This window comes from Phragmites australis, chromosome 8 (genome assembly GCF_958298935.1).
Source record: "Phragmites australis chromosome 8, lpPhrAust1.1, whole genome shotgun sequence".
NCBI lineage: Eukaryota > Viridiplantae > Streptophyta > Magnoliopsida > Poales > Poaceae > Phragmites > Phragmites australis.
The window spans coordinates 33,444,681-33,462,749 of NC_084928.1; the positions used below are offsets into that span (position 1 = coordinate 33,444,681).

The window sequence follows — 18,069 nt, forward strand, 5'->3', positions numbered from 1 at the left end:
AGCTCTGAGAAGGCTGAACCGCAATCAAAGAACAAGAAGAAGGCCAATGACTTCACTGGCCTCTACTTCATGGCGGACGACAACAATGACGACAGCGACCCTGAGCTGGATCCTTCCGAGGTATTGTCTTCCTACAACCAGCTTTCCATCCAAGTCGATATTTTGAATGATGCTCTTGTTAGCTAGGATATATTACTTAAGAAATCTATGTGTGAGTTAAAGGATCTTATGCCTAAGTATGAGTATGTCTCTATTAAACTTGCATTACTTAGGTCTAGGCCTAATGTTGAGTAGTGTGAGAGTTGTCTGATTGTCATAGTTGAACTTGCCGAGCTTCGTAATATGCATGCTCAACTCACCAGTTGGCTTGAGAGTGCCGAGAAGAAGCTCCTTGAAGAGGAGTCTATGTATACTCTCTTAGGTGTTTGTAAGAATTGCCCTTTGCTTGCAAAGGATATTGAATCGAACGACAAGCGTCTAAAGGAGCTAGAGTCTAGATTGTTGAGTGCTGGGAGTTCTAAGGATGTGCAGCCAAATTGTTCCACCTGTACTATTTTGCAGAACAAACTCAGCTGGGTTAGAGGGCAAGTTCAAAAGCTTTTGACTAAGAATGAGTACCTCCTTTCTCTGGTGGAGAAGTGCTCAGTGGGCAAAGGGAAGATGAATTTGATCTTTGCCAAGATCAAGATGTGTGCTGATAAGGCGGGGTTGGCTCTTGGGTTGAATTTTGAGAGGATTACTTACAGTGGGAAGAGTAATACTGTGTTCACCACACCTACTACCCTAGAAGCTGAGAAGTCCAAAGTTAATGCCACACCACAATATATCAAGAAACACATTCCTCAATCCACAAAGAAAAAACCCGCACCACAACCCAAGAGAGCTCCACAGCCTAAGATGAGAGAGCCTGTGAGAGAGCCCCTAGTGATTGGCAGAGGAGTTCCCCAGAGACACTACCACTTCACCTATAGCCAGAAAGAGGGTCACTTGGTTGGGTTTTGCTTTCGCCGTAGGAGAGATAAGCGGCGTGAGTGGGAGTGGAGCACCAGGGATATGTACTGCCTGTCTGTTGGTGTAAATGAGCCTTTTCCTCGCTTCCACTCATGAGTCCCTAGCGTTTTTCATTATCTTCCTAGAGGTGTTGGCCGATGTGAATTTTGCCATGACTCATATGGTTTTGGTGCACGTGTAAGAGGCTTTGAGTCTTAGTGCTTTGGTGGACCACATTTTCCTCATCGTGGTACTTGCCCTCAGTGTACTAGACCTGTTTTACCTGCACTTACTTTTACCACTTCAAGGCGGATGACCCAGTACTAGATTCCCAAGTGGTTTTTGACTAACCCTAATACTGAGTAATCCACATATTATTCTTCTTATATGTAGTTGGCAAATGGAGGCCGAAGAACAAGTAGCTCATTAATTCCGGTTGTAGGTGCCATATGACTGGACATTCATCATGTTTCTCCAGCCTCACCCCCGTGAAGCAACACGAGTACATCACATTCGGGGATGATCAGAAACGAAGGGTGAAAGCCAAAGGTATGGTTAGGGTGAATAAGAGTTTCATTCTCAAGGATGTAGTTTTGATAAAGCATCTGGAAATGCATTTAAAACGCGATACTTCTTAAGTTCTTGATTCTTCTGGCGCTTTGATTTGTAAGATTTCTCCAGTTAGGAGAGTTTTTGGAGCTGATTTTTCTGAGTCTCTTGGTTCTTCTCGTTGTTTGGTTGCTCAACCTTTTTTCTGGACTTTGGATGTGATATAGGAGACTAGGGTAAATGTGCTTTGAGTGCCCTAGACATGATCCGAGGATTGCACAAGCTCAAGTTTGAAAAGAATCTTGTTTGTTCTCCTTATCGGTATGGCAAGATGGTTGCTGCCTCCCACCAACTAGTCAATCTGGTGATGACTGAATGACTGAGAGAACTTCTCCATATAAATACTGTCGGTCCTTCTCGAGTTCGTTCGATTGGCAGGAAATGGTATGTTCTTGTCATTATTGATGACTTCTCTCGCTACTCTTGAGTCTTCTTTCTTGTGAGCAAAGATGGAGTATTTTCACACTTTCGGAGCTTAGCTTTGAGATTGTTCAAAAAACTCCCTGGTGCATTGAAAGTAATTCGCAGTGATCATGGCACCAAGTTCAAGAACTATCTCTTTGATGCTTTCTGTCTTGAGCATGGCACTGAGGATTAATTTTTTGCCCCACGCGTTCCTCAGCAGAATGGTGTGGTTGAGAAGAAGAATCGCACTTTGGTGGAGATGGCTAGAACGATACTCGATGAGCATACAACTCCTAGGAACTTTTGGGCTGAGGCCATTAGCACGGCGTGCTATATCTCTAATCAAATTTTCTTGCGCTCAATCTTGAATTTGACTTCTTATAAGTTGCGTTTTGGGAGGAAGCCGAAGGTTTCATATTTGTGAGTTTTTGGATATCGGTGCTTCATCCTAAAGCATGAAAATCTTGACAAGTTTGAGTCACATTCTTCTGATGGCTTTTCTTCGGGTATTCTCTTCATAGTCATGCTTACTGGGTTTACAATCTTGACACTAACACAATAATAAAATCTTATGATGTGACTTTTGATGAGTCAACCCCCTATGCTAGTTCTGTTTTTGAGTGTGCATGTGATCAGGAGATGAGGTATCTTTGTAGATGGCAACCTTCTAACTCTTGATGATGACGAGGATGATCCACTACTTCCCTCTATCACACCTGTTCCAGAGCTGGCTCTTGCTTCTTCAACTCTAGCAGATGGTCCTACAGTCTCTACTTTCACTTCAGCTGCTTTCGAGCCTGCAGCAGCAGTGTTTGAGGGGGAGGTATACTCACAGCGTGAGGCTCCTCAACACATTCAGCGGCGACACCTTCTACAGACGATGATCGGTGACATCAATGAGAGGGCAAGGTCCAAATCTGCTTCTCATGCTCATTTTACTAATTATGCATTTGCTTTTTTTTACTCCCTTGATGTTGGACATGCTTTATCTAATTCGAGTTAGGTCAATATCATGTATGAAGAGCTTAAATTTTTTAAGAGAAATCAAGTTTGGATCCTTGTAGAGCCACCCCTTAATATTCATACTATAGGGACAAAATGGGTTTTTAAAAATAAACAAGGGGAGGATGAGTCTGTAGTGAGAAACAAGGCTACACCAGTGGCTCAGGGTTTCACTCAGGTAGAATGGATAGACTTTGGAGAGGACTTTGCACCAGTTGCTAGACCAGAAGCCATTAGGATCCTCCTTGTATTTGCGGCATCCCGATGTTTCATGTTGTACCAAATGGATGTCAAGGGTACTTTTCTTAATGGTTTCATTCAGGAAGAGGTCTATGTTAGGCAACCTTCAAGCTTTGAGCACCCTAAATACCCACATAGATTTTACATGATTAGAAAGGCTTTGTATGGGCTTAAGCAAGCACCTAGAGTTTGGTATGATAGGCTTAGGTCTTTCTTGCTAGAGCATGGGTATGTGATAGGGTCAGCTGAAAAATTTTGTTCACTCTCAGGTATGGCAATGATTTCTTACTTTTCAGATATATATGGATGATATCATTTTTGGTGGCTGTTCTCATGCACTTGTGGCCAAGTTTGCAAAAACTATGAGTAGGGAGTTTGAGATGTCGATGATGGGTGAGCAAAGTATATTCGTTCACCAGATGAAGTACACCAAGGATTTGCTGAAAAAGTTCAACATGAGTGATGCGAAGCCCTTAGCAACACCGATGACTAACTTAACTGTGTTTGATCCAGATGAAGATGGGGAGGAGGTGGACCAGCGTGAGTACAAGAGCATGATCAGCTCTCTCATATACTTGATGGCGATAAGACCCGACATCCACTTTGCTGTTTGCTTGTGTGTTCTCTTCCAGGCTTCACTGAGGATGTTTCACCGCCAAGCGGTGAAATGCATTCTGAGAAACCTCAAGCACACTCTCAAGCATGGGTTTTAGTTTTCTGCTACCTCTTCGCTTTTTCTTCAAGGTTTTTTGGATGCGGATTTTGTTGGTTGTAGAATTGACAAAAAAAGTATCTCTGGTACTTGTCACTTCTTGGGTACTTCTCTTGTGTGTTGATTTTCTAGCAAACTGTCTAGCGTTACGCAGCCTACTGCTAAAGTTGAATATGTAGCTGTTGCTCACAGAATTTATGGATAGTTGCTACATTGAGGGATTTTAGTTTGAACTTTAGGAGTGTGCCACTTTTGTGTGACAACACCAGTACTATAAGCTTAGCCAACAACCTAGTTCAACACTCCAGAACTAAACACATAGATGTGAGATTCCAATTGTTGCTACTCTAAGAGACCACAATAAGAAGGGAAATATTGAGTTGAGCTATATAGATACCTAACAGTAGATACCCGATATATTCACCAAGTCTCTAGATACTACAAGATTTACCTATTTAAGAGGAGAGCTTGGTGTGTGCTATCTCTATAGCATTGTGTGAGGGAGAGTTGTTATTTGTACATATTTTATCTTACTTTTATTGCATTTGCATTATATTTTATTATGTAAGATAATCATAGTAGTTGAGTTTTGACTTGTATGTCTTTAGTATTTTCAATTGCTAAATTTGAATTTAGACTAAGTTGAGTAATTGTGTAGAGCAATGTTTTAATCTTAGGCTCTTCTTTATGCTTTGACATGATACATTTCAGACAAGCTTGCTTACCTTAAGATAAAATTTGGTAATTTTATAAATTATGTAAGCTATGAAATCCTACAATTTTTATCACCATGTTCGTAATTGCTTAGACTTGTCAATGCTTGTGTTAAGGCGAGTTTGATGAATATCTTACTCTAGGTCTTCTTGGTTCAAGATAGTGGATTGGAGAAAATTTCACTATATTTTTTTGTCTTTGTTAAATGTTTAGCTCATGATAGAACCTTGGGGGAAGATGTGTTCTTTGTGTCGTAAAGACACTATTTAACTTGATCTTGTGACCATCTTGATAACTTGTGCGAATCGAATAATTATGAAAATCAAGTCTCTCGTGCTAAAATGTTATCCAATACGGTTGTCTTGAAGCCTCAAGGTGTTTACCGTACCCAGTTGTGCGATACTTTGTTTGGATAAGAGACAACTTGAGGATAAAATAAAATTCAAAGAATTGTGCCTAACTATTTAATTCTTTTTAATCACTTGATAAATCTAAGTATTGATTTTATATGTGAGCGTTTGCAAAGTCTACTATCATGAATACTTATTTGCCTAGTTTGAGGTTGAATTGACTTGTTCTTAATACTTGTATTGCCTCGGTACGAGTGGATGCTTCTGTGGCGGTCACTTTAAAAAAGAATCGGCTATGTGAAGTTAAATGCGCCAACCAATTCTTCGGGTTTAGCTTGTCAAGCTTCATGTTCTTGTATCTCTGTCTCTTTTTTAGCCTTTATGAGATTATGAGCTCTAAGTTCTACCCTCCGAAGCCCTTTGACCTTTCTAGCTCTCGCAAATGCCGAAGCCCTTTGACCTTTCTAGCTCTCGCAAATGCTTTGAGCTATACTTGTAAAAGCTCATTTAGGATTGCATGTTCATAATGTTTTATCCTTATATTTGCATTGTCAAAAGGGGATAGCATATGCACAAAGATGAGAATATACATAAATATGCTTCAAAGGAAAAGAAATGAGAATATTTGCAAAAAACCTCAAAAAAATGAAAAATGTGCATTCATCAATGGGGAACATTTGTTTATGAGTTTATGAGTTTTTCATGTTCTTTTGTGGTTTTGGTTGCTATTTTGCCTCTCTTCGGCCTTTTGCAATCTTTCTTATGTCAAGTGATATGTTTCTTACTCTTTCTTGAGTTTTGGTCACTTGGACGTGCTTCAATTATTCAAACTAAAATATTTATATTTTGAGGGTTGTCAATGCACTCATCAAGAGGGAGATTGAGAAAACAAGTTGAAATATGCCTTGGTTTGCATGTGATAAGTCATTGACAATGTTGGATTTGAAATAATTTTGGTTGGCATGATCTTGTGTGTGTGAGATCTTATTTATGGTTAACCAAAATTTAAATTAGAGCAGACTATTTTAGAGTCCAAGAAATTATGCCACACTGGATAGTCAGATGTTATAGTGAAGTGAGCATCGGAGCATTTTTAGTGCTGAAGTAGAAATGAAAGCAAACACCTGATGATCTAGTGATGGACTTTGAGAGTGCTAGAGTATTTTCTGTAGAGAGGAGATTTTGGCGCCAAGTTTTATTATGTACGCCGGATAGTTCGGTGCTGAGATTGTGAACACCGAAGAATACACCGGACTTTTGTTGCAGAGAGGTTGCAGAAGGGTGGTTCGGTGGATTGGCACACGCCAGATTAACTGGTGATGGATATGAGATCATCGGAAGTTTTTACCAGACTTTTTCTTACGTAGAGCAAAAATTTCCTAGAATAGATAGTGTTACACTCACCTGATGGTCTGGTATTTAAGAGCAGAACACACCTTAACATCTGGTGTTCACGTTTTTTGCAGTATGTGCTTTAAGTTGAAGTTTTTGATTTTGTGCTAATCTGTAGATATTTTGGAGTGTGCAGAAATGTGTTTGCTTGTTTCAAGGTATGCAGATGACGGATGCAACTTGGCAGTCGATGTAGGGGGATCGGGGCTAAGCGTGTGCTTGGTGCCGGACGATCAAGGAGGGCCGGACTTAGTCAAGGGTGATCCTAGCAAAGCATTAAATAAAGGATGAAGATGACGTGTTAACAAAGTCAAGCGAAGAGGATGCTGGTGAGAGTGACAAGACGGTCCGAGGGATCGAGAGTGGGACGAGACTTGCTGGCGATCAAGATCGTAGACGGATGACACACGTCATCATCGGAGTGCTTGCTTTAGGTGGAAGCAAGTGGCAGCAAGTCACACTTTGAGAAGCGTGCTAAGGTTTGGCAGTTTGGTCTCAAAACCGTGAGAGGACTAGAGGATTATGTGGCACCATCGTGAAGCTTGCATGAATGGAGAAGAAAATGACGCTAAGTCATAAAGGTGACACGACCGTCTAATGAATGGAGAAGAAAATAGACCAAAATGTCATTGCTAATATGTAAGAGTGTACTAAAAGAGAGTGTATTTTATGAAAAGGCTAGAAAACTTAAGGGTCAAGTTTACTATGCCTATAAATAGAGGGGTAGATCTATAGGAGAGGATGGACCAGCCATTTAAGCCCCTTGTGCCACCCATATGAGAGCATTGTGCTAGGGTTTTAAGGAGAGGAGGATGTGTGCTTAGCTTATGTAATAGGTGAGAGTTTTGAGAGGAAAATCTTTGTAATCCGCCTAAAATAGGGCTATCGTTTTTCTTTTTAAGCTAAAATTTTAATACATTAGGAGATTATTCTTCTTGATGCTAAAGGCATAATATTTATATACACATGCATATGTGATAGGGTCTTGAATTCCCTTACCTTTAAACCATCATCTTGGAGATCTTCTTCACCCAGTGTTCATTTCTTGTTCCTTGAGTGATCTTTTCTCAAGATTCAACCTTTGTGGGGATGAGTCATGGATTGGTTTGCTGTGGAACCTAGTGTTCGATTCCAACTATGAGACCCACTTTTGTGTTGAATCTTTTAGTTTAGCTTTTGATCTCTTTCGGAGTTTCCGGAATTTTTGGGTAGGTGTAGTTTTTTCGATGCGTATTTGTGTTGTATTGTATTGTGATTCTCTTGTAGTGGTACGTTGGATGTTCGTATAGGAGGAGAACATTAATTTCGGAAGAAATTTGTTGAGACGTCTATTCATCTCTCTCTAGTCGCTATTCTCGATTCTACACAGTTTGATTATAATGAAGTAGTATCTTATTTCTTTCTTGGGGGTTTCTGGATTACTTTTCTTTTTAAAAGTGTAGATTACTTTGGAACCTGCACATACACTTGGCTAAAACCTTACAATGGGAGAATCTTAAGATTATAGATAATTTAGTATTTCTGATTAATCTCATTTAAACAAAATCTTTAAGTTGAGATGTGACATAAGCATGACAATCAAAGTCGATAGTAGGTAATTTTGCTTTATGGATTCATCAATCATCCTTTATTGGCCATAATTAAATTAGAGCCATCAATTGCAGTTATATGAGGTGATGTGCATGCTTGTTGTTAAGGCTGTGTTATAATTTGTACTATATGTATATGGCAAAATGGATTCAATATTGTTGCCAACTGTATGGACAATTAAGAGGACTACAGGTAGCCTAATTGTGTTTTGTTGCACATCACTGCATGTTCATTAATATATAGTGTACTGCAGTTTTTTTCTTCATCTAAGAGTTAAGAGGCAAAACTTATCTACATATCCTTTCATCTACACAATGCATCGATAAATATTCTATACCTACGCTCGATAACAATGCAGGTTCCTATGTATATGTATGGCCTCTTGTTATACGTACGTGCTATGCAATTTTCTTAGAAGAAAATTAATTAAGGACTTGGATAGGTGATACTGTATATATTTACTTAGCTACATTTGCTACATTTACCAACAGTCCATGTCTCAATCAAGAAGCCATCTTGAAGGAAGCTTAGGGAGCGTGTGTTGAGTTCACATGAACAGAGGAAGAACTAACCGGGCCTTGTTGGTGCTGTGCTCTAAAGGCAATCTTAAGAATAATTATATCATATTTATATTTATATACTTTTGAATAATATGTTATTTTATTTCATACATAATTACCATTTACATTGATAAGAAAATATGTGATTTGTTTATAAAGCTCTTTATTTATATTATGTTGATATTCTAAATGATCCCTGATCTCATATAATAGTGATTATTAATAAACCAGCACATGTATTGGTTGATGATCGTGTTTTACGTGTCATAGATATGGATATATCAAATCAATAATGTAGACATATGTTCGGGAGCATGGTATTGGATCGACCACACCTCAAGACACTTCTGGATTGTTATGTAATGTGCCATTAGTTATAGTCTCGAATGGTGTACCTGTAGCATACTTAGAGATGAGATCATCAATGATCCCCAGAATGTGTAGTAACATATTTAGGAGCTATCAAATGCTACTCCATAACTAGATAGTTATAAAGATTGTTTTCGGGTATGCTATGAAATATGTCATGGGGTGTGAGTGATCTAGATGGAATTTATCGTTCCTAGATAACGGGAGAGATATCTTTGGGGCCCTCAATGTGGTTAGATTAAAAAAAGGTCATACCAACTTGATTAAAGAGTTAATCATGAGTTAGTAATATGCTACAAGATCGAGTAAATAGTCGAACTATCATAAGAATAATACACATCTTGCATGTGTATATCAAGGTTCAACTGATATGATATTTATGTATGTTCGGGAGTCAATATGTCCTACATGTACCACTATTGAATTGTGGTCTGAAAAGTGTTTCCAGATCACAGTTGTTTACACATAAACCTAACAGGTCACACACTTAACGTGTTGGAACACTATATCTGATTGGATTTGTATGTGGGCTATATGGATAATGATCTATGATTGTTTAGAGTCATAATGATCTTCTAACATGGCATCCCATTAGCGGGTTCTATATAAGTGGAGGTGCAGGGTTGTGGGCCAGTCAATCATCCCACCCTAAAACCCTTGCCGCCACCTCCACCCAACCTCCCTATGAAACCCTACCCGGGCACGCGGTGCTAGCACACCGGTACACGACGTTCCACCTCTGGACGTATGGATGGCATAGATGCATTGTTGATTAGTGACAAGGATGCGATGTTGCTGCTAGGATGATCGCCTACTTTTCTCAAGGAGGAGGCATTCGGTTCGTGACGAGATCAACTACTTTTTACACCAACGTGTGTGATGTTGAACTAGGTTACTCCAATTTTTCTTCTGCTACCCTGCGTGTCTTGTGCTAACAATCTATAATCCCCTACTAGCATAGTTTCATGGTTGAACACGATATTTTTTTAGTTACGCTATCTCCTACCCATTAGTGTTCCTCTGCACAGGAAATAGAAAGACCACTAGTCTAGTCTTTGTTGTCACCTTTGTATAGCTGTAAGCATATCAAACTTTCTCATACTGGGTTGAGCACTATTTTCAAGTTAACTAAATATTTTTGTGCTCCTAATTAACACTATATGAAAATAGATTAAGGATGATGGGTTATAACGGATATGGTTGACGGGTCTCGCATCCGTCACCCCGAACGCATCACTGATGACTATGGGTAAGGACCCGTCATCAATGAGGTCATAGGTGATGGTTGGTAACCGTGACCTGTCACATATAAGCATCTTGATATGCTAGGGAGTAAGACATAAGTGACAGATCCCATCATTTATGTCTAAACATAAGTGACGGATAAACATGTGTCACTTATTTCTTTCACCCATATGCTGGGGAGAAGACATAAGTGACGAGTAAACTCTTCACTCATCATTTATGTCATAATATAAGTGACGGGTATCTAAATTACCCGTCACTTATGTCTTTCACACATATGCTGGGGAGAAGTCATAAGTGACGGGTAACTTTGTAACCTTTTGTTACCTGTCACTTATGTTGTACGTAAGTGACGAGTTAATAAGTCAGTTGTCACTTCTATGAATACATAAGTGAATGGTGACAAAGTTAACCGTCATTTGTGTGTATTTTACTCTGCATGACTGTATTATTTCTTGCCTTCATCCTGGAGCATAGCTAGGATTTGGCAGCTATTTTCTCCCTACAAACAACAGCAACGCATCCAAATTCATATTGACAAACACACTTATATAAGAACTCACTTCATCACAAAATCGCAAAGGTTACAAAGTTTACATCAATTATATTACATAAGACCTCTAGGGTTTTTATAGTGCAACTCTCCATGTGGGTTGATGACTTCAAACATCATGAACTTAGCGATTTGTTGTCGAATCCTTGGGAGCATTGGGAGGGCACCGTCGTCGAGAAAATAAGCTGAAAAATCCTGCATAATTTGACATGTAACCAATGTCACGTTATAAGGGAATTAAACTAATTACTAAAATTAGTATTGAATAATCTTGTATTGAACTTACATCGAGGGATTTGATATCCTTTGCTCGGATCATGAGGAGCATGGTCCATGTAACATAGAATCCACAGGCGTTGCCAGGTGTTTGTTGGTGGCATTGAGGAAAAGAAAATTTACTGTTAGATCAAAAGGAAAAAAAGCTCGAAGGTATATCTGTTTGGTAGCACTTACCGCTAACCCGGTCTTGTGTATCAGTCTACGACCGTCTACCGTGTTGTAGTTAGGATCAACTCAAAGGTACTTGTCAAAAGCTCTGCATAAAGAGAGATCGATTATGGAACATTTGAATGTTAGAAAAGTTAAATATGTAAACCGAGCTAGCCAGAACTTACGTGTCGAGAAGTCCTTTTACAACACTGTAATCACGCTCTCTAGATTTGCCTTCTTGTTCTACTAGTCTTGATGATTCGAGGTACCACATCAAGTTCCACTTGAGGCAAATGACCAGTAAGATTCAATGATCACCGGTGTTGTGGGCACCCAACAGGTAGTCTATTTTTGGAATAATGTTGCATTACCTTCAGCTGTAGAAGTTTTAGGTTCTCAAATATCCACATGTATTTCTCCTTACCGTTGGGATAAAGTGACGTCTTGGAATCCCGCACAGATTCCTGGAATTTAGCAAACTCACCATTATTATCCTCGTCGGGTCACTCGATATCTCGCACTGTCTGGTCCATATTCTCCATAAAATTCTCGAGATCATTATCATTAAAACCTAATAACTATGCAGGAACTTCTTATCATTCGTGCAATCACGACATGGATAATACATTATCGTTTTACCATGATCTTTCATATCCGCTAAAGCAGCACTCATCAAAATGCTTCACCCTACTCAGGTACTCCGAACAAGTTCAGGTCTCAAGGTACATCCAACTTTTGTCCACCGTCCACAATGCAAAAACATTAATTCTTCATTATCAAATACCTTAATTGGGTGATTAAGCATGCAATTAAAAACTATATACAATTGCACTAGATCTGTGGCATGAAGCGGTATATCAGACAAACTTAGTATCAAATCTAACATAAATACAACTCACTTATACTAAAATTTTGGATAAAGATGTAAAATAGTTGATTACAACTTAAAGTACAAAAAATCAAGATTAAATAGGAGTTAGAGGAGGAAAGGGGGAGATAAAAACCTTCAAAGACCTAGCAACAATTCAAACTTCAAATCAACGAGATATTGGAGAGTCTCTGATGAAATCGAATAAAATCATCAAATCTACTATGCGTGCAACACTATTGAGTATGTTATGCACATACAGTAGCTGGCCAGCTCTTATAATAGAGCTAAGTCATCAGTGATGGTTGAAATATAATTCGTCACCTATATCAATCATAAGTGACGGGTCGTAATATGATCCGTCACTTCTAACTATGCAAGGAGATCCGTCACTTATGACGAGGTCCTAAGTGATGAGTCGTAACATGACACATCACTTATGACTGGTGCAGAGAGATCTGTCACGTGTCGTAACATAACCCATCACTTATAACTATACAGGCAGACCCGTCACTTATGACTGGTCATTAGTGACGGGTCATGATAAGGTCATTTTAAAGGGTGTAGTTATGACTCGTTGTCAATGTGATAAGTGACAGGCAATATTATGACTCGTCACTGATAACCTATTATCAATAACAGGTTAATGTTCGGTCTCAACCTAAGACTATATAAGTGACGAGCTGTATAATGATCTGTAACTAAATTATATCTCTTTTGTTTGTTTTTAACGTAGTGTAAGCAGCCCATCTATGAATTTCGAGACAAATGGAACTATTTTTTAATAAAAAAATCGTAATGTATGCATTATGAGGTTTGCTCCCTTCCTAGAAAATTTTGTGAATCGATTGACACATACCAGGTGCGACCCCTCATCTGGCAACATTTTGCAACAGGTGGGAACTACAGTAGTATAGCCTGGTGCATTGGCATAAGGGAAAAATAAAATCTCAATTATAGCAATTCAATGTGCACCATATAATCTAAATAATATGCACCATTTGAGCCTATATATATGTTAAAGTATGCACTCGAATTTTTAAAGGTCTAGCTTCGCCCTGGCAAGCTGGATTGCCACAGAAGATCGTTTTCTGACGCTGGAAGAAATGGGCAAAAAAAGATCATGTTTCCCGCCCTTCGTTTATATGTGAAAACACAAAACCAACGCATGTATATATTATAGTTATGCTTTTTCCTCGCAAAGAAGTTATGCATTTTTTGCAAACCAACTAAATGTTTTTGTACTCCTAATTAAGCCGCCCCGCGCATCTTTGATTTTAGGGACCAATGGGACTATTTTTCTCATGACTGTATAACATATACACCATACGGGTGTTTATGGCACAAAATTTCTCTTCTAAAATTCCTGTACCTCTATGATAGCATGAATATATTATAACTTAGATCCGACGATAAAAGACTGTTCAGGCAGAATGAATCCATCATGAGGGTGGAGGTGGCTCAAGCCTCTTACCCGAGGCGAACTTGAGAGCCCCAAAACCACCTCTCAATTTTTTAGTACGAAGGAGGAAGAAGAAAAAAAAAGAAAGAATGAGAAAGAAAAAGAGAGAGTCGACTATTTGATGGTTGTGGATTCGCCATTGCGTACAGGACATGCATCGATCACACATTACAACTTCCATTGTGAAGTTTGTTACATTCAAGTATGTCCAATACACAGTTATCCAAAATTCCATACAAATGAACGGAAAATAGGAATCTCTCTCTCTCTCTTTCCCTCACTCTGTTTCTCTCTCCAAAACAACCATGGTGTGACTTGTTGCACCGAAAGAGCAAGGGCTCTGATGAGGCCTCGTCCAGTGTGGCAGGGCCATGCGACTACCGGACAAGCAACACGCCAAGAGTTAATACCAACGGACACACACTCTCACTCTCTCTCTCTCTCTCTCTTCCCCCACTGCCTTTTTAACCACCCCTGCAGGCCCCCTCCACTCTCACTCAACCACTGAAGGAGCAGGCCACACAGCTAGCTCAGCTCGTCTCTTTCCCTTCCATTCCCGTGCTCCCTCCAACGCTAGCTTGTCCGCCCACCACCGCGGCGTCTCATCACAAGCTAGAGCGGCAGGCCATGATGAGCGGTAGGCTGAACGTGGCCACGTCCGCCGCGGGCGACGACTTCCCGTTCGCGCCCATGCAGCAGCCTCCGCCGCTGCCCTACGTCGGGTTCGAGCACGGCGTGGCGGCGGGCGGTGGCCAGCGCTCCGGCGGGATGCAGCACCACCTCTACGACGGCCTCGACTTAGCCGCCGCGCTGCAGTTCCAGCAGGAGGCGCCCCACCACCAGCTGCTCACGCTGCCGTCCAGCCTCGCCCCCATGGCGCCGCCTCCCTTGCCGATGCCGCTGCAGATGCCCATGCCGATGCCAGGGATGCCCGGTGACGTGTACCCGGCGCTTGGGATGGTGAAGCGCGAGGGCGGCGTCGGCGGCGCGGAGGGCGGGAGGATCGGGCTGAACCTGGGCCGGCGGACCTACTTCTCGCCGGGGGACATGATGGCGGTGGACCGGCTGCTGATGCGGTCCCGCCTCGGCGGCGTGTTCGGGCTCGGCTTCGGCGGCGCGCACCACCAGCCGCCGCGCTGCCAGGCCGAGGGCTGCAAGGCCGATCTCTCCGGCGCCAAGCACTACCACCGCCGCCACAAGGTCTGCGAGTACCACGCCAAGGCCTCCGTCGTCGCCGCCGGCGGCAAGCAGCAGCGCTTCTGCCAGCAATGCAGCAGGTCAGAGCATGCACCCCCTTCTCTCTCCTCACTGACTCTCTCTCTCTCTCTCTCTCTCTCTCTCTCTCTCTCTCTCTCTCTCTCCAACAGACACAGAGAGAGTGCATGTTCTTGCATTGACATGATCATATGAACATGGGTAGCTAGCTAGCCAGCGACTGGCTCACAGGCTAGACGCATAGGGCGGGGCAACGGAAGCTGGTTTGCCTTTTTACTCAAAGGCGCCTAGCGAGCTGCTAGTCTACACGCTGGTCTTCCCTTTTCCATGCCTGCTTTTCAGAGTTGAGTCCTGAAGGATCGATCAGCATGCTTTTGGTTCGTGTTCCTTGTCTCTAGCGGCCATGGAAGGCTGCAGGTTCCTGCTTCCATGCATGTCGAAAAGCAACTTCACTTCCACAGCGACAGGAGCCTCCTGGCCTTGTAGTAGTAAAACAGGACATGAAATTAGAAACACATTTGCAATGCAAAAGCTTGATCAGTTCGGTTGTCCCGTTCTTGCAACTTGCGAGCTAGAATCATCGATCCTAGTTACCTTTGTTTGCTGACCGCTTTCTCTAGTTAGAAACTGATCTCGGGATCGATGAGGACAAAATCGTGAAAAAATCTCAAGGGAAAGGGCTGCCTGCCTGCCTGCTGCTAGCAGGATAGCTGCAGCTGAGCTGCTTTCTTTAGCAGACTGGCACTGGCTGCAGGATCAGGGGTCAGGCCTGGCGAATCTCTTTGGCTGCTTTACTCTTTATCCCCGCATTGACCAATGCAGTGGACCATTCCTGTATACTACTGCAACAAGTGTTCCTTTTTTATTTTTGCGAGGAGAGTGGCTTGTGTCTACCATTTGAACCTATCGACACAACGTGCCGGTGTGTGTGTATGTACGTGCCCTTGTATAATTCGTAGATGGAGGCGTATACTGAATTTGTTCAACTTTTTTGTTTGGTATTTGCGGCTAGGTTTCACGTGCTGACGGAGTTTGACGAGGCCAAGAGGAGCTGCCGGAAGCGGCTCGCCGAGCACAACCGCCGCCGCCGGAAGCCGGCCAGCACCGTGGCAGCCAAGGACGCCGCCGCGCCGCCTGCCAAGAAGCCCAACGCCGGAGCCATCACAAGCTCCTACACCACTGATAACAAGAGTAAGCAATGTGTCCACTTGTTGTCCAGTACTCTCCGATTCACTCACCTCATCTGGATTCTGATTTGGCGATTTGTTTGTTAACTGGTGAGCAGACCTGAGCACGACCAAGTCGACCATGTCGTCAAACACGAGCGTGATCAGCTGCTTGGACCAGGGCAAGCAGGCAAGGCCGACTCTGACTCTCGGCGCGTCGCAAGACAAGGACCACCAGCAGCTCAGCACCATGCTCCAGGTCCAAGCCGCCGGCCACCATGACCAGGGGCAGCACTTCATGACCTCTCTGCAGGTCCAGAACTACCACAACACCAATGGCGGCAGCCACAACAACAACATCTTGTCGTGCTCTTCGGTGTGCTCCAGCGCGTTGCCATCGGCCAACGGCGAGGTCTCAGATCAGAACAACAATGGCAACAACAACATGCATCTGTTCGAGGTGGACTTCATGTAGATCAGTAGATGCAAGCAAGCACTGGATCGAATACTACTGGCAAGGTGTCTGTCCTGCTTGTGTGTAGGTAAAAGAAAAACGAGAGAGAGAGAGAGATCAGATAGAGCAAAAAAGGAGTATAATTTCCAGTATGCATGCATGAACTTCAATTCTAGCTACCAAGTGAAGTGAAGGGGAGAATACAAAAGGAGAAAAGGAGCAAGGATTCCATCCACATCAGCTGCGGCTAGCTGCAGGCTGGTCTAGCGAACTCTTGCATGGCTACTATAGCAAAGCCATCAACCTTACCTGTACTGCATCTGCATCCATCCATGCCTTTCTACCTTTCCATTTTAGTGGGGAATAATTTGTATTTCCTTTCCAGTCGTTCTTGTTGTTGCTGCAAAGGTGAGGGTGTACTATTTACTATTACCACCACTTGTTTTACTGTCTCCAACAATTAACAGAGATGTGACTAGCCCGCTCCAAGATTTAGAATTCCAGGTCCCAACACATTATAGCTTCATAATCTTTCTGAATCTTGCCTAGCTACCTTGCTTCAATTCTCATTTCACAACGCAACTATGCAAGCAGTCATTTTTTTCTTTGTTGGTGATGATAGCTAGTGCAGGGAGACCATGAAAGTTACTCACACTTATTGCATGTTGTGAAATGAGTATATATGGAGCCCGGCCCACAGATCCTGTTTTGATATGAAAACATTAAATTCACAAGAAGCTCGGCTTTGGGCTATGACTTACTCCATCCGATTATAAATACGTATCATTTTAAAAATAATTCAATCAAATTTTTAAAACTTTAATTAACAAGCTTTCATAATATTTAGTTCGAAAATCTTAAATCATAAAGATAAATTTGTCTTGAAAAATAATTGCATAATCTCATAAATTTAATACATTTTATAAATATATTTTAACAGATAAAAAAATTATACACTGAAAACCATATTTTACTCCTAAACAACAACATATATTTATAACGGAAGGGAGTACGTACTCAGTGCCCAGCATGCATGCATGCATGTCACTGAGTGAGTTCATTGATTATTTCCCCAAATCTACGACGGATGATATATTATAGATGTTTTTTTTGCTGTGGGAGATAGATATGATCTTCCTCCTCCATGCGACGTAAATAAACCTAGTCCTAACTACAGTAGGATTCATGAGTACGTGCTGGAGCATTAAATACGAGTGAGCGTATGGGCCCGCGTCGAATTATATGGTATTATTGGTATATGACGTGTGTCTTGTTGCCTCTTGTGAATTGAAAGCTGGTGAGGCATGCATCGTGCATGGCATGGCTTGCCGATTCGGTTGCCCCCCGGGCCGGCCATGGCTGGCTGCTAGTGTAGCTTGGACCACGCAGGATTAAAGAAGCCGACTTATTTCGCGACGACATATACGCATGCGTGTCATGTGTGCGTGCAGATGCTATACGATCGATGCACTCTACTACCCATCGGCGAAGCCATGTTGGCCCTCTGTGGTGATGTTGGCCCTTGGTAAAAATTGCAGTACAATGCTATTTAGTAAAATATTACTCCATTTGAGAATCTATACGTTGTTATAAATACTATAAGTGATGCACAGGTACAGCACAGTATATGTAGTACTCGATCCACAGCTCTCCAGCGCAACTGCCTGTCTTGTATGCTTTCTAATTTCTTCCTTATCCAAGGGCATGGTACACGTACGACTAGCAATCAAACGCTTTGACGCCC

At 41.9% G+C, this 18,069-nt stretch overlaps 1 protein-coding gene across 1 annotated transcript; it reads left to right on the forward strand.

The window, feature by feature from the left end:
- The first annotated feature begins 14,000 nt into the window (after window positions 1-14,000).
- Window positions 14,001-16,951, forward strand: LOC133927159 (squamosa promoter-binding-like protein 10). Its single transcript, XM_062373467.1, has 3 exons — window positions 14,001-14,767; window positions 15,718-15,896; window positions 15,991-16,951. The coding sequence occupies exons 1-3, from the start codon at window positions 14,118-14,120 to the stop codon at window positions 16,344-16,346; spliced, it is 1,185 nt and encodes a 394-aa protein (XP_062229451.1). The 5' UTR covers window positions 14,001-14,117; the 3' UTR covers window positions 16,347-16,951.
- The last annotated feature ends 1,118 nt before the right edge of the window (window positions 16,952-18,069 follow it).